This window comes from Doryrhamphus excisus, chromosome 22, assembly GCF_030265055.1.
Source record: "Doryrhamphus excisus isolate RoL2022-K1 chromosome 22, RoL_Dexc_1.0, whole genome shotgun sequence".
In the NCBI taxonomy this organism is placed as follows: Eukaryota; Metazoa; Chordata; class Actinopteri; order Syngnathiformes; family Syngnathidae; genus Doryrhamphus; species Doryrhamphus excisus.
Window position 1 is genome coordinate 563,248 of NC_080487.1, and position 23,627 is coordinate 586,874.

Below are 23,627 nucleotides of genomic sequence, written 5' to 3' on the forward strand. Positions count from 1 at the left end.
CTCGGAGCACTATACGCACATTATCCTGAGCCGTTGAAAGCCTAAATACCTGGCGGGCCCCCACGCCACCGTAGAGCGCCTGCCATCTCCACCCGCAGAGAGGTTGCACAGAGGGGGGAGGCGGGGCGGAAGAGGGAGCGTTTGTTGACGGCAAAATCAATGAATTGATCGAGCGGACAACTAGCATGAGGATTGAATTGCACTGCTGTGATAAAAATAAATGTTTTTCAAATGAAGGATAAGGAAAACTACTAAAAATAAAAATACTTCTCGCGTGATGTCATGCCCACATGCACAACTTCAACCAGAAAGTACTTGATTCATTTTAAACGCATTTTTTTTTACAAGTCAGATTTTTTTGGAGGTGCATCCATTTTTTAATCCCGCTTATCCTCATCAGGTTCACGGGGGCATGCCGGAGCCTATCCCAGATGATCCAAGGTGGCTCCATGTTCCGCTCCACACCTTGATTGGGTTCTTAGCTTGTTCTTGGCAGCACCGCAGCGCTCCCATCAACACTTCCTGAAGGTGATGTGAAATCTCGGCCAGTTAGAAGCCCCCCCCTTCGTCCCCCCCTCCCCCAGTGGCGGCACAACATGGCTAATGGTCTTCCTCGGGGCCTGCCCGGGCGAAGCCTGTCAATACGATTCCCTTCCGCCACTCCTGCTTGCCAATTCCCATCTGAAGGCGAGCCGGTTTGCGGTGGTTGTCTTTTCCTCCCCTCGGCATCTCGTCTGGTTGCCCGTCTGAGATTGTGTGATTGTGACAGCTTCACAGTCCACCGTGAGGACGCGTCTTTGCTCTTTGAATGTTCACAGAATAAAATAGACAGTATGGTCTTCCTGTGTGAGTATTCACTCAGCTAATTTTGGCTTGATCGGATCATGGAGGTGTTAAAGGGGAACTGCACTTTTTGGGAATATTGCCCATCATTCACAATCCAATTAAACAAGTTAATATGAGATAGCTAACAATGGACGTCATTGGGAGACTGCAAAACCCTCTAACAACGTTTTATTGTTTTTATATACGGACATGCTGCGATCATGCAAGAACAAGTACATCGATAACAACATGGAATACTTCGTCTTTTTCGTCTTCCTCTTTGGGCTTTTCCCTTCAGGGGTCACCACAAACCCATCTCCTCCATCCAACCCCGTCTTCCGCATCTGTCTCCCCTCATGTCCTCCTTCACTACATCCATAATTACATCACTACATTTCAACAATAATGACATTGTTAAAAAAAATCAAATCCAATGATAATATTTTTGGTAATGTTAATGATTGAGTTTTGGTCGGGAACTTTCCCAAAGAAGTTCAAAACTCCAATAGCAAAATCTTGCTGTGAGCGTCCTTCTTAGTGAACAGGAAATGATTTAAAAAATATATAAATAAATAATAACCTAAAGAGTTATGAAGTGATATTGATGACAATAATATTTAGTTTTTATAATCTTTCTACAAAGCTGATTTTATTTAATCCTTCCCCTCATTGCTAATTGATTAGTTCCCTCCCTGTACTCCCTAATTCACCATTTGTAGTATTCTTCTACACAATAAAGCAGTTGTTAACCAAAACAGGTTCCACTTCCTGGTCTTCCTTCCCTTCAGTCTTCCACGCCGTCCTTTGTGTTGAACGTCATCCTTCAAACGGAATGCTTCTTTGTTTGCGGGTTGCATCCAGCAGTGTCCTCGTTGTCATGGTGATGGGATCTTTAACGTGTATTCAGGTTGTGGATATCTTTGACGGCAAGCGCTCCTGCCTCCGCTGGTTCTCTGTTCACCCTGATTATATATATTATGAACTTTTACATTACTCTAAGAAACTACAAAAGCATGATTGTACTATACAAAATACCATTTTTAGACCACGTTAGCATCTACAGTGTTACAAACAAACATAAATATCTGGTACTTTTACAATCAGTAACTGTTACATTTGTTCACTTCCTGCTTTCCTAATATAGTTTAAGTTTTTTTTTATGTTTTTTTATTTATATTTTACTTATTTTATTTTTGTCACATACCGAAGTAGGAGGTGATATGAGCATCCAATGCCATAATGGGTACCATAGTAAGTGTCAATATAGTGATATATATAGCACATCATGTTGTGTCATCACTTCCTTGCTGCTGAACAAATAATAGAAAAGTCACTTCCTCAACTTTGAAAAAGGAAAAAAAAAGTCTGATTTCCTGACCCACAAAGGTGCAAAGGTGTGTAAGCTGCCACCCGTCAGCCATGAACAGAAGGAGGCTGTCAGCGGCCAGGCTGAGGGGGTTACACTCACCCGACTGGATAGTGCATATTCATTGGAGCTTTTCTCCGCTCCGGTTCACCGCTGAATGTTCCACTGGGCTCTCAAGGGTGAACCCAGAGACAGGATCAATTCCAAGGCCGCTTCACTGTCGCTCTGATTAGCATGCACGACACCTTTTACCTGTTTAGCCGCCCGCACAAGGAACAATCAACATTATTGGAACCACTTTGAGCCGTGTCCTTCTAATGCTGGGGACAGCATCGTGCGACTTTGGAGCAACAACGTTTTGGATCCTGCTTCGGAATAATTGGGATTGTGGCAGAAATAAGAGGAATTATAGCATTGAAAATTCTCATGCTATTTCTTCTTTACGATGTTTCCACAGATGACAGAATGCAGAAAAATTGAAAGATGCAAAATGCACTTTCGAAGACAAAACCTTCTCCATCGCTGCATCGCTGCACCCTCTGGAATTCTTTGCCCCATTCCCTCCGTGCTTGCCCCGACCTTCAAACCTTCTAAAAAAATAATAACCCACCTCTTTAAATCTGTTTTTGATGTTCAACTTTTTATACCTGACTGCCGTGCCCCGCGTTTAGCCTTGTTTTTATCTCTGAATTCATGTATGAATGTTGTATTTTAATGCATTTTTACTTTGTTTTTTACTCAACTCTATTTTTCTTCACTATTCCTAAAGTGCTATACAAATAAAATGTATTATTATTATTATTATTATTGTTATTATTATTATTAAAGACGCTAAAAGCAAACTCAATATATGCTAAACATCTTATATATAACAATACATCTTGTTAATAATTAATTTATGTACTGTTCACATACTGTATGTATTCCAATGGCAAATGAAAAAAAAAAACATCCCCGGAGCCACACTTTGGACACCCCCGCTGATTATAAACGTATAAATGTACAAATATACGGTCTGGACCTTTTGGGACTAGATAGATCTTTAAACAATATCCGGCATCAACCCTGCGTCACCATGGTGGCAACAATTCAGCTTTGCTTTTTCTTTGCAGAAGGATGGGCATCAATGAGGCGTACTAAAAAAGACGAAGAAAGGGTCCCATTCAAAGGGGCAAAGCTTTTCTTTTTATTTACAATTAACTACTTCTTACACGACTTCTTTCACTTACACTTCAAGCGTTTGTTTCCTTTCCTGAGTTTGACTTTTTGGTCACGCTTGCGTGTTTTAGATCATCACACAAAAGGTAAACATTAGCACCAGCAGGTTTCCATTTTTTCCTTCCTTAATAACAACTTTCGTTTCAAGGGGACTTATTATGCTCAATTTTCCAGCCTTTGTATTGAGTTGTGGACTCCTATAGAGCAGCTACGCACAATAACCAGCACAGATAACCTTCTAGATCTTCCAGAATCTGCACCTATTCCAGATGTAATTCCTAGTTGGTGCTAAGAGTGTAATGACGGATGCAGCGGTAAAGTACAAGAAGAGGGTGTATTTAGTCGAGTTCATAGCGATATCCGACGCCGATGCGTCAACAAATAAGAATCCAGCCGCATGGAGAGCAAGCCTGTGTTGTTTTTCTCTCCGAGCCACAACGGCACTTTGGCTGTTTTATTGCCCCCCTCTGTTGTCTTTAAGCTTTTAAACTCATTTATCAAGAGGTAAAAAAAAAGCCATTATCTAACTCGCTGTCACACATCAGCAGGAAGTCAAAGTAAAAGCAGTTTGCTCCATCCGCCGAGACAGCGTTCCAAGCTGCATTGGGGAGGGGGGAGAAAGAAATAATAACAGGATGTGTTTGCAAGAATTTTGGACCGTCTCATGAGAATCTATTTAAAAAATATAAAAGATTAGTGGAAAACTTTGTAGAAGCTGTCATGGGAACGACGTGCCTTTATTTGTCTAACGCTCCTCAACAAAAAGCAAATGTTTTCTTATTGGAGCTTTTTCTATGTGGCAGGCTGGAAAATACTCCATTTGGTTTTTCATTCATGTTTGCAATAACCTCTCTGAAGGCATCTGTTGATGAAATATGTTTAAGTAATGCGATACAAGAGCCTGCACTTCTCACATGCAGCCAGTAGAGGCGCAGTTGAGTCCATTGCAATGAGTTTGCCGTCAAAAGACAGCAAACTCTCCAGGTAACTTTGTTGGGTTTTTATTTTAAATTAATGCAAAAAAAAAAAAAAAAAAAAAATTAAATTAATGCATCTGCATTTCTATCCATCTTTATCTACCTCTGCATGCACTTTAAAGTGTTGCTACTGAGATGTTGGTGTGAAAGTCAGCCTCCTGTTTTTATTTCCAATGAAGCCATCAAGGTGATCAATAAGGTGCGGTTAGCTACTTAGTGATATTACAACATTGGTTGTAATATCATTTCCTCATGCAGTACAAATGGGTATTAAATAGAGGGGAATACCAGCTGCTTCCAACGAATGTCCCATCGCTTTAGGAAAATAAAGAGTCCAGTTCTGATCAGAGCATTTTAGTCTGAATTCGATGAAATGATCTCCCTGACTTCATGTTATTCATCTCATAGACTTCTTGGGCGTCCCGAGAAAAGCTGACAGGTGGAAGAAGATTTTTCAAAAAGCATCAGGAAAGGCAATCTTTGGAATGGCGCCTTGTAATTTGACTAAGTGAGCCATCAAAGATAGCCATTTAATCCCAGAATCCCCCAAAACACAAACTCTTTTGATCCGGAGAAATGAGGCCAGCTCCGGCCCTCCAGAGGAAAAACTCAAATCCATTTTGGGGATTTGAAGTCAATTCTGGGAATGAAAAGATCAAACTTATTTGTCAAATGCGAAGCCTGTGGTTATCCAATTAAATGAGATGTACACAAACAGCAGGGCGGGGCATCAAATAAAATGTCTTCCCGTTTGATTCAACAAATAAAAGAGCTGGCAGCTACTCGGGCAACAGTGAGGAGCTTTATATTTATTGTATATTTATACTTTATATTTATATTCACGTACATCGGATGCTCCGGCTGCTATGCACAAGGGAACCTTGGTTTTCGGACCCCTGGTTTTCCTCTATGGTACGACCCAAAACTGCCAAAATAGAGAATCCATGAATTGTTGATGCAGTCTTTGTGAAAAAGGATCGGGGGGGTTGAACATTGGGACACTGTTGACGCAGGTGTTAAAGTCAAGGCTCGGGGCCGGATTCGACACGCCAAATCATTTTATGTGAAAGCCGGGAAATAATGGTTTTAATAATTGTTTTAAAAATATATATTTATTTTTTCTATTGAACGGCAGGACTGGAGAAGATGCAGGTTGACTTTTATTATAATATCACGGACCCTTAGACCCGTCCGCCCCTTAAACCCTCATCCAGCCTCCAAGACTTGGTCCAAGACTCCATCTTCATGCTTTATTCATCTTGTACATCATAAGCATCACAAGGAAGTCACTCTTGGGCTGTGGGATTCATGTAAATGGACACAAACAAGCGCTCCTGAATGCTAATGGGAGGCGCCCGTTAGCATTGTAATGCGGAATGTTATCAATTCTCTCCCTGATGTGTTTTGTTTTTAAACCAAAAGAGTGCGTCCTGTCAATGATGCCTGGAGATGGAGGTGTCCATGTTCATTCCAGGAAATATTTATCACCATTCATTTTGTATAAAAAAAAACAGGCTTAGCTACACGTCTTAAATGTAAAATAGCGCTCTGCCACTTTTCCATCAGTAGGCTACAAATGTATGGTAGTTCTTCTTCAACAAATATGCTAACCTAGCATGATTACTCCTCCATTTGACTTGTTTAGGGAACAATCCTCATCCTCCTCTGAAGAGATGAAGCAACATCTACTGGTCATAAATAATGCCACCGACCCTTGTTGCCCGCCCAACACACACTTCCATGAGAGGCAGATTCCCAGAATGGGAAAGGTGACTTCAAGGAGGAGAAACGAACGAGGAGAAACCGCAGGAAGAAGGTGTGTTTACATGTTCAGGATGAAGTGACTGCTATCTGTTTGCATCTTTGTGTACAAACACATTCGGGCGTGGATATAGAATCCTTTTTTTTGAATCCCCCTCCTTGGATTTCAGGGGCAGTGCGGGAACGCTTGCAGGAATACAGTAGCTCCATCAGGTTGAGGGAGATGACAGTTATTGTCAACACAGATGTCTTCTCAAGGAATGCAGCAGAAAACTTCCTCCAAACAACAACAAAATGTTTGTGCCCTACTTTTTACGACTCTGAGTTTCTAACATCAGTTTAACCCGAAGGCACTCGTCATGGCAACCGCTTCTATTACTGGCAACGCAACTTTATTTAGGTGACCATATTTTGACACAAAAGACGCTTTATCGTTTCACCGCACGTATCGTTATATCGCCAATACAGCTGTGGAGATGGCAGCTGGACGTTTCATTGGTTTGTTTTTCTTCAGAAAATATGCTAAGCTAGCATGATGTTGCTGTTAAAATGTGTGTAATGTTAGCATGTTAGCATCACATTGCTATGCTATGCTGTCCCACTCCTTAATGTTGCTACGTTGTACGTGATATACAGCGTCGGATAAACACATCTCATTAGCATGGGATTAGCATTATTGTTTTTGTTATGCTATGATATGGACTTAGCTAGCCATGGTTGGTCCTACAAATCCTGGGTTTCCATGTTGATGAACGCTAACTTTTAAGTTGACTTTCGGAATAGTTGTTGCTTTTGTTCGGAGCTAAGAAACGCTTTGTGTTAGCTTCCTGTTCCGACCGCTTGACTATGGAGATGTACTGCATATGGATGCTAAAGTCCCTTAGCTACGTTGTCGTTGTCTATCATTGTACAGGTTTATCACTGCATGTGGAAGCTTGACTCATCATTGGTCTTCATATGACAACGTTTATCGGTCGTCACTGTCTGAGTGCTGGAAGCTAGACGGAGTAGGCTCCATTACATGTAGTACAAACACACAGTACACAAAGTAACTGGAGTACACAAGCATTTCTTGGTAATGTCAATCAGCGGGAAGGGAGATAACTGAACCGAACACAAACTACAGTCGTGGTGTCAGAAGAATAGAAGAGAAAAAATAAACACACAAGTGTATTTAAACCTAACAGCAATACTCCACAGAACAACAAAAAGCTAATCATGTAACATTAAACACATAACAACTACTTAAAGAGCAGTGCAGCAATGCATTATGGGAACACAGAAAAAAACACAGACCTTACCAAAGGGGGTCGCAGTTGGGATACCTGAACAGGACACAAACTATAGTCGCGGTGCCAGATAAATTAAAGTTTCTTTTTTTAAATACACCGGGCCGACTAAAAGCACCTTTGAACTGCCTTCAGAATCCGTGCCGTATTTTGGACAACACACTCTGACATTTATTTACAACGGTGAAAATAATATGAGATATCAGGCGGAATGCCGAAAACAATGAATGGAATTGTGACGTCGTGAAAGGTCCACAGCTTCCTGGAAGCGTTCATCGGTGCTCAGACGTCCGACTTGCCTCCTCTGCCAGACACGTTATAATTGACAGTTAATTGGTTCTGGGACGTCATCCATGGAAGCGTCCCTTCCGGGTCTGAGAGGCAGAAGAATTCCAGGCGGTGAAGCTAGCGAGCCAAGACCCGGCCATCATGGCTGATTCATGGCGTTTTAATGACTTGTTCATCTCCTCGCAAAGAGCAACGACTCCATAAAGTTTACAACGTGCTCTAACACTCCGAACCCGGACTGTAAAACCTCAACCAAATGTCAATGTGGCGAGTCGTGGAGCAATTAGCGGCTAACGATCGGCTATTAAGGCGTTTACGGGAGAAGAAATATCAAGTCGAGGCGGCGTTGTTGACTCGTGGCTGTTTATCGGTTTATCCACGCCGACAGCAGAGACGCACACACGAGGGAACCTCGGGGACCTTTTCGCTATCCCACAGCTTGGACCTGTCAAGAACCTCTCCTGGGTTTGGGTGGTGACCCAACCCAAAAGTTCATCTGCTGTTTAAAACCAAATCAAAATGTTTTTCTGCTGACTTGTCATATTATTTAGTGAGCTTCAGGACTTCAATTCCCTCAAGAGATGTCATTTTATTGAAGATAAAAACGTTGTGGCTGCATTGTTTTATGAAGTTCTTATTCGGTTTCTAAGGCAAAACTCCTTTCTTGTAGCGCACCAATTTCTTCCCAATTCTTCCAGAATCCAACAGCTTTCCTAAGGAGACTTTGTTTGGATTATTCCTTCGGGCGTGCAGTCGCTGGCTCGTCTCGTCTAAAATACTGAAACACTGAAAATAAAAGGGTGGCACGGCGGTCGAGTGGTTAGCGCGCAGACCTCAGAGCTAGGAGACCAGGGTTCAATTCCACCATCTCTGTGTGGAGTTTGCATGTTCTCCCCGTGCATGCGTGGGTTTTCTCCGGGTACTCCGGTTTCCTCCCACATTCCAAAAACATGCTAGGTTAATTAGCCACTCCAAATTGTCCATAGGTATGAATGTGAGTGTGAATGGTTGTTTGTCTATATGTGCCCTGGGATTGGCTGGCCACCAGTCCAGGGTGGACCCCGCCTCTTGCCCAAAGACACCTGGGATAGGCTCCAGCACCCCCGCGACCCTCGTGAGGAAAAAGCGGTAGAAAATGAATGAATGAATGAAAATAAAAGAAATTAAATCATCTCGATAACTAGGGAAAAATAATGCTAAATATGAATTAATAATAATTTATCATAGGACTTACTTCCTGAACCCCCCCCAGTGCCTGTACGCGTCCATCAAGTGTACACTATCCCTACTGTATGAACGGGCAGGAGTCACACAAGATTAAAGCAGTGGCAGGTGGACTCCACTCCACATGAAACAATATCAACAAACCCCCAACTCTAACCCCCCCCCCCCTCAAAAAAAGCTGGCATCTGTCAGCAGGGTGAGGGGGCAGACGCCGCTGGGAGCGTGGACTCGCCCATGGAGGAAATTCCTGCCTCTGATGTGATCCAGAGGAAGGGGCTTTGTGGGAATTCTCCAGTTCACCCTGCACCCTTTGACCATGAGAGTGGGGGGGTCGGGCTTGGGGGGGGGGGGGGGGGGGGCTATGTGGTACCACTGTAGCACATTGTACTCAACACGACTATAACTACTTCCTGGTCTTTGATTCAGCCTATTCATGTGTTTGTTGTATTGTTTGTTGCAGTTGATTCCAAGTCCTGTGAAAAGGTCCCCGGTACGATTCCAACCTACACTTTGTCCGATTTGGATGTTGGAATTCCGTAGGACTTGGAGCAAAATCAGCATACACAGAAAAAAAAATCATTTTGACTAATTTGAATCGGACTTCTGTTGCACTGGGATTTGCTCAGGAATCGATCGAGAGCTTGATGCATTTAGCTTGGTGTGTGTATGACATTACGGCATCCCATAATAAACACACTGATGAGCAACATCTAATGAGAATCTATAGCTCCTCCCTCTTCATTAAATCCACTTTATATTGATTTCCACGATCCCAAGCATGGAATTTACGGAAATGATTGACGACCAGACGTCACTTTTGCTGCAGGTTGATTGAAAGCAATCATCTGATCAGTTTGGCGTAAACGTTTTACGTCAGCGCACATTGGTGGCGCCCCCTATTGGTGGTGGTTGAAATGTTTTATAACATTTTTGGAAAATGTTTTGTTCCTAAATAGGCTTTTTTTTTTTTTTTTTTTACTCACAAACGTTTAGAACTTTAAATCAGCATCATAAAAAACTCATCTTACGTGAAGCCGCCCCCCCCCCCAGGCTGGTGCATCAGGTGCGGTCATCACCTTCCTCATCCGGCATCACGTGCCCACCCTACCCAAGCCCCCCCCCCCCCGCCCCCCCCAGCCTGGCTGCCATTAAGGCGTCAATTAAAAATGCGCGGCGAGGCCGACGTGTCACGGCGCTGTATTGGCGAGCTGCAGCGTGGAGGCCCCCCACGGAGGAGGAGAGGCTGACATCCACGACTCCTCGCCAGGGGAGAAACCAACACCGCGCTGCTCGCTCGCCGGGGAGTCCTGATGATGCTGAGGATGCTGATGCTGAGGATGAGGTCCAACTTGGAGCTGCGTGGGGATTTGTTTTCCTTTCTTTCCTCCTCCTCATAGGACACTTAAAGGAAGGTAAGACATTAGTGTGTCCTTTTACCCACGAAGTGGAACTTTTCCAGACAATTGTTTAGTTTAGTTTTATTTCCACCTAATCTCGCCTGCCTTGCAGCTACCGAAAAAAACGAGATTTAATGTCAAACGACACCTCAGCGACGTGGAATGGTTAACAATGCAAGTTTAAAAAGACACGCGTGTCTCCCGTCACGCCGTTCCATCGACTTTGCGCAAGTTTAATGCCGTCGCTCAGCTCGGCAGATGTTATCTTTAGGACCCGGCGGACTCTCCACGCCGACGCTCCCTCAGTTTTGGACCCGGTGGCTCGGTTCGAGGAAAGGCTCTTATCTCGCTGCTCCTGCGTGGCGCGACAAGGAAGCCCGTGGATTTGCACCGCGTCGTGGACTTTGACGTTGAAGTTCGGGTGCTCTGAAAATAAGAAAGAACAACCAAAAAGCGCTGCGCCACAAGCTGCCTTGCCTGCCTGGTGCACGGCGTGCACTCCGCCACCTGCAGAGCGGCGTGCACGGCGCAAACATTGCACCTCCGGGCTCCAATTTGGCGCACGATAATTGGAGAAAAAGTGCTTGTTTGCGGGGTGCGAGTTGGACGAGATGCGAGGGTGACTGGAGGAGAACTTGTTGAATGATCCAGGCAGACCCGGCTTGAATGTGAGTATTTGCACTTAGGGGGGGTTATGGGGGGGGGGGGGGGGTGATTATGGGGTGGTGGGCTCCCCTTGAATAAGTCACGTGGAATTGTTTGGCAAAAGATGTGTCGATCACTGCCGCTCGATAAAGTCTAAAATATGGAATGGGGTACACATGCAGTAGTATGATAAACGCTGGTGGGGGCTGGGGGCTGGGGGCCGGGGGTGTGCACCCCCATTTTACCACTTTGTTGAAAAAGGAAAAAAGAAAAGTGAGCTGTGATTATTTTTACCTCAAGGTTACTTCGCTGGCAAGAAGACAGAGAGAACCTGAGGAGGATAATGGGGGGGGTGTATGTGGTGGGGGGGGGGGGTATGTGGGGGGGCTGCAGAAGGACAAAGACAATCAGAAGCCGAGTGTGTGCCAGCGCAGACGTGCCAGCGCCTGCCAAGTGATCCCGCCTGACTCATGTTGGACCATGACGATGGGTTGGGGGGGGGGGGTGGTTGTTGGATCGAGCTGCCCCCCCCCCCAACTCTCCAGCCAACCGGTGCAAAAAAGCATGACGGGGCTCCAACTGGCCGCCTTGCAAAAGTTTGCCATTCGATTGTGTGCAAATGTGTAAAACAAACAATGGAAGAAGAAGAAGAATCATCATCGCTGTATTGTCGTATTGTCGTATTGTCGCCTGAATGCAACATGGCGTCCATCCTGTCACTGTTGGGTTTTCATTTGTTTCCGTTTGGAGCAACAAGTCACGGCGGCGGCGTTTGTTTATCTACGGGCGGTGATTGGAAGAAGGCGATAATTGGAGTAGGACGAAACGCGTTACGCTAACAGCTTCATTTTTCTTCACTGTCATTTGGATCATCTGGAGTGCATGAGAAAGTGTCATCGCGGTCAAGGCAAACTGCTATGTCTGCGATAATAGCGCTGATGAGTTCATTGTCCGCATGCAGATACTGCCACCTTGTGGTCTTATTTCCAAAACAACATCAGGAGGTTACCTACAGCCGCAGCTGTTAATGTCATATGTTATGTAAGCTGTGCTAATGAGAAGCCTTGGTGATTATTGGCTTTGGTGGACAGTGCTTCCTGGTGGTTAATTGAATCGAGGCGCTACGTGTGATTTATTTTTAATTATAACCCCCCCTCCCTCACCGGCCCCCACCTGACATTTATATTTATGAACTCTAAGAACGAGAGGGGACCCTGCCCGAATCCGGTGCGGCTTGATGTCGTGTTGAGTGACACACGATTCCCGCTGAGCATCTCGAGGGACGTTTTATGTGGCCTGTAAACGTCTGGAAGTATATATTTATTCATCATTCTTGCTAAACGTGTACTTTTTGTGTACTTACAACAAGAAAGCTGTATTTTTTTTGAGCGGTAATTATTTCTGAACAATTTATTTTCAAGTGCGTTCTTTGCATTTTAAATGCGTCATTTGCAACAAATAGCGGCGGTTATGCGAGTGGGGAGTAAAGCATGGCTCTTTAATTCCACTTCTAATCTAATAATCCATCATTTAACATCTAATTTCATCTCATTTCCATGTGACGTTGCTGAATGATCCCACTTTATCATTTCACTCCCACTCCGCTTTGCTCCTTACGGATTTATACGGATGTCTGTGCCTTAAAGAAATGTGCCGATTTCCTTCAAATTGCTTGCTTGAATTGCTTAATTGAAAATATGAAGAGATTATGTTATTTAATGACTGTTATGTTGAGGCAAAATGTTTGAAATAAATCTGGTACTTTTTCTATAACTTGCATTACATATTGCAGTATTTGTCTTATTTGGTGTTTATTGTGAAATGCATCCTGTGCATTAGTTGACTGTTATTTGCTGACAATATCAATATATACTGATATTGTATATATCAATAATATCAGTATATCGGTAAGAAAGTCAATAAAGATATTAATATTAATACGCCTTGGCACGTATAACATGAAGCAGAGAGGTAGCAGGGCATGTGGGGTATTAATATTTTGATTTTAGCCCCCCCCCCATATTTTGATTTTAGCCCCCCCTGTTTTACATGCACTAGCGCTTTAATGATGATGAACATTCAGTAGGTGAGCAAATTGGATGTTTGTTATTTCACTAGCACACAAAGAGTGGAGCGCAAATGAATCAAATAGATATGCTGGTAGGTGGTGGTGGTGGTGGTGGGGTGGGGGTGGTAGTGGGGGGGGGGCTGCTGACTTTGAAAACACTTCCACGCTCCAGCTTCCTGGGGACGCCGTGCAAGCGCACACAAGGGGATGTTTCACTGGCATCCAAAACACGGCCAGAGTGAAAGCGACAGAGGGAGCGAGGGGGGCGGGGGGTTGGGGGGGTGAGGTGGTCATCCCCCCCCACCTCCACCATCCCTCTCTCTCTGCATACTGAAAGCTGCTCTAATATTGATGACTTTTTATTATAAAGTCTGACCTGAGTGAAATTGTCACATTACTGATTTTACTGACGTATTGAATGCTCCACGTATCTACATTAGCCACGCACATTAGCAACACAGAATAGCCGCTAAACTTGTCTTTAGAATGTTTGTAACATTTATTTTCATAATTTATAACTTATATCATTTACAACTTCTCTATTCCACAATATTTATTTCTAGTCTTCTCACATTATTCACTGAAAAGCTGAATGAAAAGCCGGTTTGTCCGCCTCTTCTGGGGCCTCCAGCCGCATCCGCTGCCTTCTGAAGCGCAGATGCAGCCGACTCCGTCCTCTTTGGGATCAGTGTGCACAACGCCCGTTTCAAGCGTGCTGCATACGCTCACTTGTTTATAATATAGCAACCTGGAAGTTATGTTATGTTATGTTGTCTTATGTTATGTTATGTTGTCTTATGTTATGTCATGTCATGTTATGTTATGTTGTCTTATGTTGTCTTATGTTATGTTGTCTCATGTTATGTTATGTTGTCTTGTTATGTTGTGTTGTGTTACGTTATGATGTTATCTTATGTTTTGTTATGTTGTCTTATGTTATGTTCCGTTATGTTATGTTGTCTTATGTTGTCTTATGTTGTCTTATGTTGTCTTATGTTGTCTTATGTTGTCTTATGTTGTCTTATGTTATGTCGTGTCATGTCATGTTATGTTGTTATGTTGTGTGATGTTATATTATGTTGTCTTATGTTATGTTATGTTGTCTTATGTTATGTTATGTTGTCTTATGTTATGTTATGTTATGTTGTCTTATGTTATGTTATGTTATGTTATGTTATGTCTGTCTTTCATCCCGCTGTCTATCAACGTGATGACTGCAATATTAGCAGGATTAGCTCCACGTGCTTCTTATTAGCTTCCTGTGTCCCCTATTAAATAAAATATACCATAATAGGGCGGGGGCTGCCCCCCCCACCCTGCTCCTGCTGGTGCTTAATTTGTCTGTCTTGATAATGAAAGCCGAGCGCTGCATTATGAAAGGCGCCCCCCCGCCAATGATGCCGCTCGGATCAGCGGCTGACATTTATATTTATGAAATTTCAAAAGGAGAGGCGTATCCGCAGGAAAGCCATCTCTAATTCATCATGTGATCACGTGTTGATCGACATGAATACACGTCAATCAACCCAGCGTGTTTGGTGTGGCCCTCAAATGCATGTCAATCAGACACACAGTCCGAAATCCAAGGATGGTCCAAAGTGTGGCCCAAAGTACGGATTTTGGGATTCCAAGCCACCCCCAGCGGCTAACAGACAACGGTTTTTGTGGCTCCTCGTCAACTTCTACCAGGCACTGTTAGCGCGTTAGCACGTTAGCCTGACTGACTGATGTCTTGCGACGGCTCCGCCACCCAAAAGTACAGCATTTCTGTCTCCCTGGCTGACTTTAATATTTCCCAAACGCCCGTGAAGGCTCCTGGACAGGGGCGGTCGGCAAGTCCCGACTGGGACGAGGCAGCGGCTCGGAAAAGCAATAACTTAAATGCAGCGACTCGGGCAGATGGAAATAAGCCCTTTTGTATGAAAATCCAATGGAGATTGGGCTTGGGGGCCGTCGGGGCCGTCGGGGCCGTCGGGGCCGTCGGGGCCGTTGGGGCCGCGCCTCCTCTCCAATTTCACACAACCATTTTGGCAAGGTTATTACGCAGCGATGCACGTTAAGTCGAGGAGGGCTAACATCAAATCAAATCACTTTGTCACATGCTTTTTACTTTGACACGCAGAGAGTGCGCGCCGGTTCAAATCCCCACACGCTCATTTCACTGCCCTGAAGCCACGCGGAGTATCGTGTGAAGTCTTTATATTTGACAAACACGGCACCAAACTGTCTTCTTCCCTTTCCTCTCTAGGACGCGGCCCGTGGCTGCAAAACACCAGCGAGATCAAACCGAGGCATCTGACAGCTGCGTCCTCTTTGCACATCGCGTCTGACCGCGAGCTGACCTGCCAGTCGCCGCCTTCTGGCTGGCACACCTCAGGGCGGCTAATTGAAGGCCAAAGCGGCGCACACGGAGGCTAAACGCGGCTAGCTAGGATGCTGTCGCCGCTGCCCACGGCGCCTGAAAAACCACGCCCCTCAAAGCTGAGATCCGTCTAGAACGTCTTGTCATCGCCGCCGCAGAACCTGTTCAAAACCTAAACACAAGAAGGAGAAGCCCAGCGGAAGTCCAACAATGCTCTTGAGCGTCGTGCTCGCCCTGCATGCCGTGTGCGGCGGCGTGACGCTCGCCATGCAGCACTACCCGGCGGCCTGGGGTCACTACGACGTGTGCAAGTCCCAGATCTACACGGAGGAGGGACTAGCGTGGGACTACATGGCCTGTCAGCCCGAAGCCACCGACATGACAAAGTACCTGCGAGTGGCCCTGGACCCCCCCAACATCACGTGTGGTGACCCGCCTGAAACCTACTGTGCTTTGGTAAGTGGCGATCTTGGCGTACTTTGTGGGAGTTGTGGAAGGGGGGGGGGGGGGGGGGAGTAAACATTCACTGGGAAATGTCAAAATAATACATTCCAAAGTCAAACTCAAGTGTAAAAAGAAGTTTTTTTTATATTATAGTTATATATATATGTTTATATTCATTCATTCATTTTCTACCGCTTATCCTCACGAGGGTCGCGGGGGGTGCTGGAGCCCATCCCAGCTGTCCCCGGGCCAGAGGCGGGGCACACCCTAGACTGGTGGCCAGCCAATCACAGGGTATATGTATATATATATGCGCATTTCCAAAGTGCTAAGTAACAGGAGCGCTCTGCTGTTTTTGAGGACCAACTGAAGACAAAGATGGCCGAAAAGTCTCTGATGATGAACGTTCTGCTGACATCCAAGACTTTTTTGCTTTTCTGCAAGTTCCGACACGGACACACCCCCGCGGTCATCGTGGAAATTGTTGCTACTTTTTGCTAAGCAACACGAAGCAGGGGTCGTAGCCTGCGTTTAGCAGCACCTTGGAGAGCGACGTCTCATTGGTTATTTAGTCGCTATTGTCAACAGTTCTGCCACAGGTTGCGTTCGTGTGAAAATCCCCAATCAAAGAAAGCAGCGGGACGCCGGCAGGAGGGAGAAGTCGCTTGATCAGAAGTGTCGCGAATGCCCGCCGCCGAGGGCTCCCGGAGAGTAAATATTTACCAATTAAAACGTGGCGTTTAAAAAGCAGCGTGTTTGTTCTCGTGGCTCCAGATGGCGCCGAGACGTTTAATGCCGTTGTCAGATGAGAGGAAAGGACGGGGAGCTTTACATCAAAACAAACGCAGGAAACTTAAGTCGCCGGGTGCATTAGCGGGGATAGACAGCACGGAGCGTGGCGCCGCATCGCGATTAAAGCGCTGCGAGCTTCTTTTTGTTCAACATCCTGGAAGCAGGCCTAGCTTTAGCACTTTAGCACTTTAGCGCTTTTTGTTTATTTTCAATGCACTTTTTCATTGACTGGCGCTTTGTTGGTGTTGGTGCGTTAAGGCGTGAGGACGCCAAGGTCCAGTCGGCGGCGTCGCCGGAACGCTTGGCGCGCGTTTGATATGTCGGCTGGCACGTGAGCAGACTGACACGCTGACCTTCTCCACCAGGGCTTCCTGGGAGAGCATCGGAGACGAGAGGAGCATTCAAATGAGCTCTTTTAGTCTGCTCTCCTGCAGTTGTCTAATCAGCTTCCAGCTCCTAACGGTGCGTGTCAGGTGTGGTCAGAGTCCCCCGGATGGATGGATGGATGGATGGATGGATGGATGGATGGCTGGATGGATGGATGGCCACTCCATCCCTGGTGCACAAACACCTCCCTTTATTCTTGCTCTGATTCAGACTAGGCTTGAAATAGTCATAAGTTATGGAGCCTGGCAAGGAAGGGGCGTTAATAATTCACGAGAGCTGATTTCTAACAAATTAGGCTTTAAAATGTAGAACGTGTTCGGTGCAAAGTCAAGGGGAGATGTCTGCTTTTGGATTTATTGCAGGACTAATTCCTTTAACTTTGATGTTGGGGCACCAAAGAGAGTTAGGAATGAGACCACGGCGTCTCATAAAGATCTTTAAATGGCTAATGGTTATTCCAAATGGACGATCTGTCAGTCAGATACATATCGGGATATGAGCTTTGGTCCGGATCGCCCAGCTCGAGTTACTCGTCACATTTCCAAAAGAACTGAATTATTTTCTGCGTGTAAAATTAGAATTATTCTCCATAAAATTGGCGTTGGCGTACCAAGGCTGTGAAAGTACGACCAACTCCAGCTCATATCTGCCGTAACAGGAGGAGCGTGATGCCCCCATTCACCAGGAAATCAGCTTTACTGTCTAATATGACAAGAAGAAGCGTTCCCCAACATCTAAAGTGTTCGCCAATTGGGTTGGGAATAGGGCGGCTGAGGATAAGAGAGTCTCTGACTTCCTTTCCCCATCTGGAGATCCGGCGGTGGAGATGAATGAAGGAACGCCGGGGCTTTGAGTTAGGCGCCATGGGCCTACACGTTCCAGCAAGCGGCGCCTGTTCCAGCGACTTTTGAGTCTGGCAGGGTGGATCCTTGTAATGCCTGTGAACTTTATTCAGTTCTCTAAGAACGGATGAAAGAGCGGAGGCTGCCGGTTCAGCGCTCGGTCCCCGCTGAGGCTTAGGATGGAAACAAGATGAGAGCTCCCGCTAAGCTGCTGGGAGACCGCCACGTATTCATTGTTTATCCGCGTTAAGAAGGGCTTTTATCTGCTTTTGCAAATGAACTCTTCACTTGGGAAAGGTAAGGAAAAGTGTCCCGGTTTGGGTATGGATTGACATGTTTTCTTGTCGTGTCGGCGCCGTCGGAGGAACCACTTGGTCACAGTCGCTCGGAAGTGTTGACGTGGCCACAGATACTTAGCATCCAGCTTTGACGTCTCCACCTCAAAGCAAAGCAGGGAAACTTCCTTGGCAGTGAATGGAGACCAAAATAACGTTGATCAGGTGCCCACAGGCACGAGTCCAAATAAATGTTGCATCAATAGAAGTCCTTTGCTCGTATTTTTGTATTTTAGAACATTTGAAAGAAGTGGTGCAATTGTGTTTTGGTAATGGTAATGGTAATGGTAATGGTATTGGTAATGGTAATGGTTTTATTTCATTTGAACATGCATCAGATTCCAATTGAGTGCATCCCATAATCAGTTCCCAGTTCCACATGTCCGAAAGGAGTAGGAAGAAGCACAGCTTATTAAATCCTACCCCTCCATTTGGTACTTTTACAATCACAAAACTGTTATATTTGTTCACTTCCTGCTTTCCATAATACAGTTTAAGGTTGTTTTTTTTTGTTGTTGTTTTTTTTTACCAAATGGGAACCCTACTGGGAACAGGTCGTCTTATGTCCGTGAGGGAGATGATAGATGTTTCTTACTCCTTTTTACTCCTCCGTTACCTGTAGAACTTTATTAAAGGGGAAATTGCACGTCTTATTTACGTAGGTGTAACGGGAAGGTTGGGGTTTATTCTTAAAGTGGCGTCGTCCTAAATAAAGTCAACAGCTGGAATTGACGGCCGCCGTCGAGGAACTTCTGTCTCATTGATTCTGTCAGCCACACTGAAATGTCAAATTACTGAAGTGCAAGAAGCACAATTCAGTCGTGACGCATTCATGCTCGTGTTGCATCGAAGCCACATGGGGCAAAGATGCTCGAGATGTGTGTGTGTGTGTGTGTGTGTGTGTGTGTGCGGCAAATGAGTTAAATGGGGTGGCAAAGTGTTGGGAAGAAAGGCGGGCGGTGGAGTCGTATCATGAGGTAAGCGGATTGCTTTTGAATAATTGCAAGGCAACGGAGGCCCCCACGAATGGCCGGGGGGGGGGGGGGGGGGGGGGGGGGTTGTGCTGGCCAGATTTGCGTGTGGAGTTTAAAATTCAAACCTGCAGAGGACGGACAGATTTAATATCTTTGGTTCGGTTTTTGAGTGGGAATGAGGATACGTGATACGAGTGATATGCTGACCTCAAATAGGAAGAAAGTGAAGGTTCCACCCAATGAAAAGCTTTTAAAGTGTCCAGTTGGAGTCGGGATGTTTATTTACTTCAACTGCAAAGTGGATGGAGCGTTCATTGCGTTAGCTAAAAAAACTCATTATTCACTCATCGTTAATCCATTCCGAAAGGGTAAACAAAAACTCAAATGTACGAAAACAGGTACATGAAACACACCGTTGCGCCCCCCCCCCCCCCCCCCCAACCTATGGAACCGTTACATTACTGACGCTACCTGCCTACTTTGCTAACACTTTTGTCACCTACGACACCTACTTCTGGCACACTGAAAGCTGCCACTCAGAATTAAATAGTGTGCTTGAATGCCTCATCAGGGCATATGAGGAGGAGGAGGAGGAGGAAGACAGTTATTTCCCGTTCTTTCTGCGTCTTATGAAGAAATAAAGAGAATCTGTGAAGAGACACTCGACTCTGTAGAATGATAAGTGAGCAAACGGGTTCGTTTGTTTGGCGTATTTTTGACAATAATCTTTGTTAAAACCAGAACATGAAAACCAGGACTTAGTACCACTGTGTTTACGAGTTAGTTTTAACTCTGTACCATTGGGCCACCGTAGGACTTCGCCAAACTCACTCTCTCCAGCATTGGCGTTGCAATTGTTTAGTGTATAGACTGGTCATATATCTCATCTCGTCTCATATTATCTACATACTGTATTGTAATAACTCTGGGAAAAACTGTTGATTTTTGTTAATACTTGGGTCGTTTATATTGTTTATTTTTCTATATTGTGTATTTTGTACTGCTTAACTGGCTCTGTACTCTTGCTGCTGTGCAATACAAATTTCCCCACTGAGGGACGAATAAAGGCATATCTTAATCTTAATCTTAATCTTAATCTTATATCCACTCCTGTTTGAATTTTGTCGGAAAACTAACTCCTCATTTCACAGCTGTTGGAATAAAATAATCAGGTGCTAAGACGGCCTTGTATGACTGGAGGCGTCCATCAGTGGCGTCACAACATATGCACTTTCTTTGGTACAACGTAAGAAAATTACGGGAATCTGAGCATAGAGCATAAAGGCTTTTTAAAGACGACGTTCGAGATATTTGAAAATAAAGTAGAGAGAATGCTAAGCCGTACACAGAAACTCATCACTCTCTCTCCGTCTCCATGCATAATTCATCCGTCTTTGTATTTACAACCCTTCAAGAATGAACCTGTCACGCATCCCCGGGAATAATGCTGACATATCTCCGTCTGTCAAGCGCTCACCTCAGCTGGAGCGTCCGGCCTCCGTGTTGGCACCGTGCCGAGATATTATGCATCACGGGTTGACAGAAAACAAGGGACGGGGAAATTAAAAAGCGGGGAAGACAAAAGAGGTGGCAGGCGAGTGAAAGCATAAATGATGATTCTCTTTACCGCCATCAGGCGAGCCAGCCCCGCCTCCTGCGTTGGCGTTGGGGGACATGTTGCGTGTCATGGCGGTGTCTCGCTACGCGGCGGTGCGGCGATGATGTGTCGGGCAGGGCCGGTTCACGACAGAGTCAAGGGCGGCGGGGTGACGGGAAGCTAAACGCTCCAACTGTTCCTCATCTCCAAACAAATCCACGCATGACTGAATCCCTCCTTGTCTTCTCTCCGACAAAGGGTGAGCGGGTCAAATGGGGGCTTTGGCGCTTTCCGTTGCCACTTCTGAACTCCTTTGTGTTATGTCACCAGCTTGAGGCTGACTAACTGATTTACTGACCACTTAAAACTGCAAGATTCTGGAGCGAGGAGGTGATCCCATCATCATAAAACACCAGACTGGGAACTTATAGGCCTGGCGTAGGACTTGGGAAAACTGCCGCTGCCATGCAAGAAGCCAAACGCTTTACTTAACCGGAACTACTCACCAAAGTCTGGCCAGAACTGTGCTCACGGACCACGAGCGGGGTAAGTCACCGTTGATGGACTAGAACCGAAAACCGAGGCAATTTTCCCTGAGGGAAAATATAGTGATCCCTCATTTATCACTGTTAATTCATTCCAGACCAAATTTTGTTTTTGATTCAAACTAAATTTCAAGACTGGACGAAGGAAAAACTGGCAATACGGAGAAAAACTCGAGGAAGTCGGTATCTCGTGATGTTGATGTTTATGTTTTACTGGGCATGCCCCATTGACTATGAGAACGTCATACAACTTCATCTCAAAGGATCCAAACTATTCCTTTAAACTGGCTCCAGTCAGTCTCCGTGTGCACAGATCTCTGAATCCGATTCCTGACCAGCAGGACCAAAATGTCGAACTGTTTTGTGAACACGGACGAACCCGATGCCTTTCAAACATCGGACATTTTGAAGAGTCGGAAGCTCAAGTCAGTTAACAGTTTAACAATCTGTGTAGCATTATAGAGTGTGCATACACAGCGACTTAGGTGCATGCTGGCATTTTGCAAGCTAACCGATGTCTGGAGTTGCTAACAGCCTTTTTCACCACAATCGGTGGATCTACCTGACTTTTTGTAAACACGGGTAGTTTCGTGAAAAACGTTTAATGACCACGTTTCCCCTTCCAATGTTGTGTCTAGATTGTCTGCACTCAATAAATGCAGACCTACGTTACCACTCTTTGAGTTCCCAAGTCAGGGGTCTCCTCCCAGGAGCTCCTAACAAGTAGGATTTATTCATTTATTATCAACTCCTATACCAACAAAATTCGAAATTTGGGTTCGTGATCAGGAGCGCTTGGGAGCGAACCAATCACAACAGAGTGGTCGTGCCCGGTGGTGGGCTTTGGTGGAACAAAACAGACCTGCTCTCAGTGAAGTTGCTGATCGGTTTTGGTGGAGACTACGGCCCGAGTTCTTTTTGTCAGCGTGTCCCAAATGTCAAAACGCTGGCTTTGTTTTGGTTGGAAGGCAAAAAGGTCAAGCAGTGCAGCATTTTAGAAGTTTGCATTCATTTTGAAGCGTTATGTCGAGAGAGATTCCACAGCGAGTGGAAAGGTTCTGGAGGCAGAAACAGCAGCGAGATGACAGGCAACTATTGGGACCCCCCGCTCCCCGCTCCATCGCTTCCCCCCCCAGGAAAGGCAGCCATCACGTTGTCAAGCCACATCGATCTAAGAAAGAGCAAAAGACTACGTGTGTGCGGGTGGAACCGGCTTTTCCCGAAAGGAGCTGATTTTTCTAGAATGCTGAGTGAAAGGGTGACATTTGAGCGCTGCTTTATTCCTCACGCTGGCATTTGAAATTAATAGAAGCCTCTAATAACTATGCAGATGGGGGACCTGGAGGTGCGGTGACATACTGAGCTAACACGCTGGCAAACAATGCCGCCATTCACTCCGTTCCTCGCCGATGACCCCCGCCAGTCTCTACCAATGACCTTTGTTCCTGCACTTGCTTTTATTTCTAAACACCATGAAAACGAATGCGGTGCATTACCCAGCCTGGGTGAAATTCTAGGATGAAATACTCAGCACGTTTGTCCACGGTGGAACCTCCATTTTCATCATGAATTCCTTTTGAAAGATCTAGAACCGAAAACCGAGGCAATTTTCCCCGAAGGAAATATAGTGATCCCTCGTTTATCACTGTTAATTAATTCCAGATCCAATTGTTGTCAATGAATTTCCACATTGCAGGAAATTGCATTTATTTTCTAAATTTCTTTACAACATAAATACATTTTTAAAATCCTTATTATCCCTCTGGACATAAAATAACACCCATATAGTCACATTTACATTTACCTGTTACCCAATACTGTGGACTTACTAAAAGAAAAAAGGACAGATAAGACATAAATAAGACTTATAAATATAATAATTTGACTTTTTTTTACTTTATTCTTATAAAACGACTGCAGATCTTTTCATTTTTGCTGTTGTTTTCTTGTTAAATTCCATATGGCCACCGGCCAAAAAAAACAGCCGCGAGCTACAAATGGCCTGCAGGCTGCCCTTTGGACACCCCTGCCCATTTGAATTATAAGATTTTCCAATTCTGTTCAGATTTGATTTGAATGAGAATGCTACTTTACCCTAGCATCCTTTTATTTTCACTATGTGGCCCCGGCTGTATAAATATATAACTACAGGGAATGAAGACTGACGTCCATATAGTGTTGTTAGCTAGCTGCTAACTAGTGCTGGTAACTAGCCAAGCCTGAGAGGAATTGCATTGTGGGAGAGCGTCCGTCTGCACCACCAGCCGTGTGGCCAACAAAGCCAATAAAGT

General features: G+C 45.1%; 1 protein-coding gene across 4 annotated transcripts in view; it reads left to right on the top strand.

Annotated features, from left to right (window-relative positions):
• The first annotated feature begins 10,256 nt into the window (after positions 1 to 10,256).
• Positions 10,257 to 23,627, top strand: part of LOC131109953 (netrin-G1-like) — a 48,828-nt gene continuing 35,457 nt past the window's right edge. For 3 of the 4 annotated variants that reach the window (XM_058062540.1, XM_058062541.1, XM_058062538.1), the window contains exons 1-2: positions 10,657 to 11,013; positions 15,307 to 15,876. In XM_058062540.1, coding sequence (XP_057918523.1) covers positions 15,631 to 15,876 — 246 coding nt within the window. In that variant the 5' untranslated portion in view covers positions 10,657 to 11,013; positions 15,307 to 15,630. Of the gene's footprint in view, positions 10,361 to 10,656; positions 11,014 to 15,306; positions 15,877 to 23,627 lie in introns of those variants that run through there. The other variant, XM_058062539.1, reaches the window with a different exon arrangement.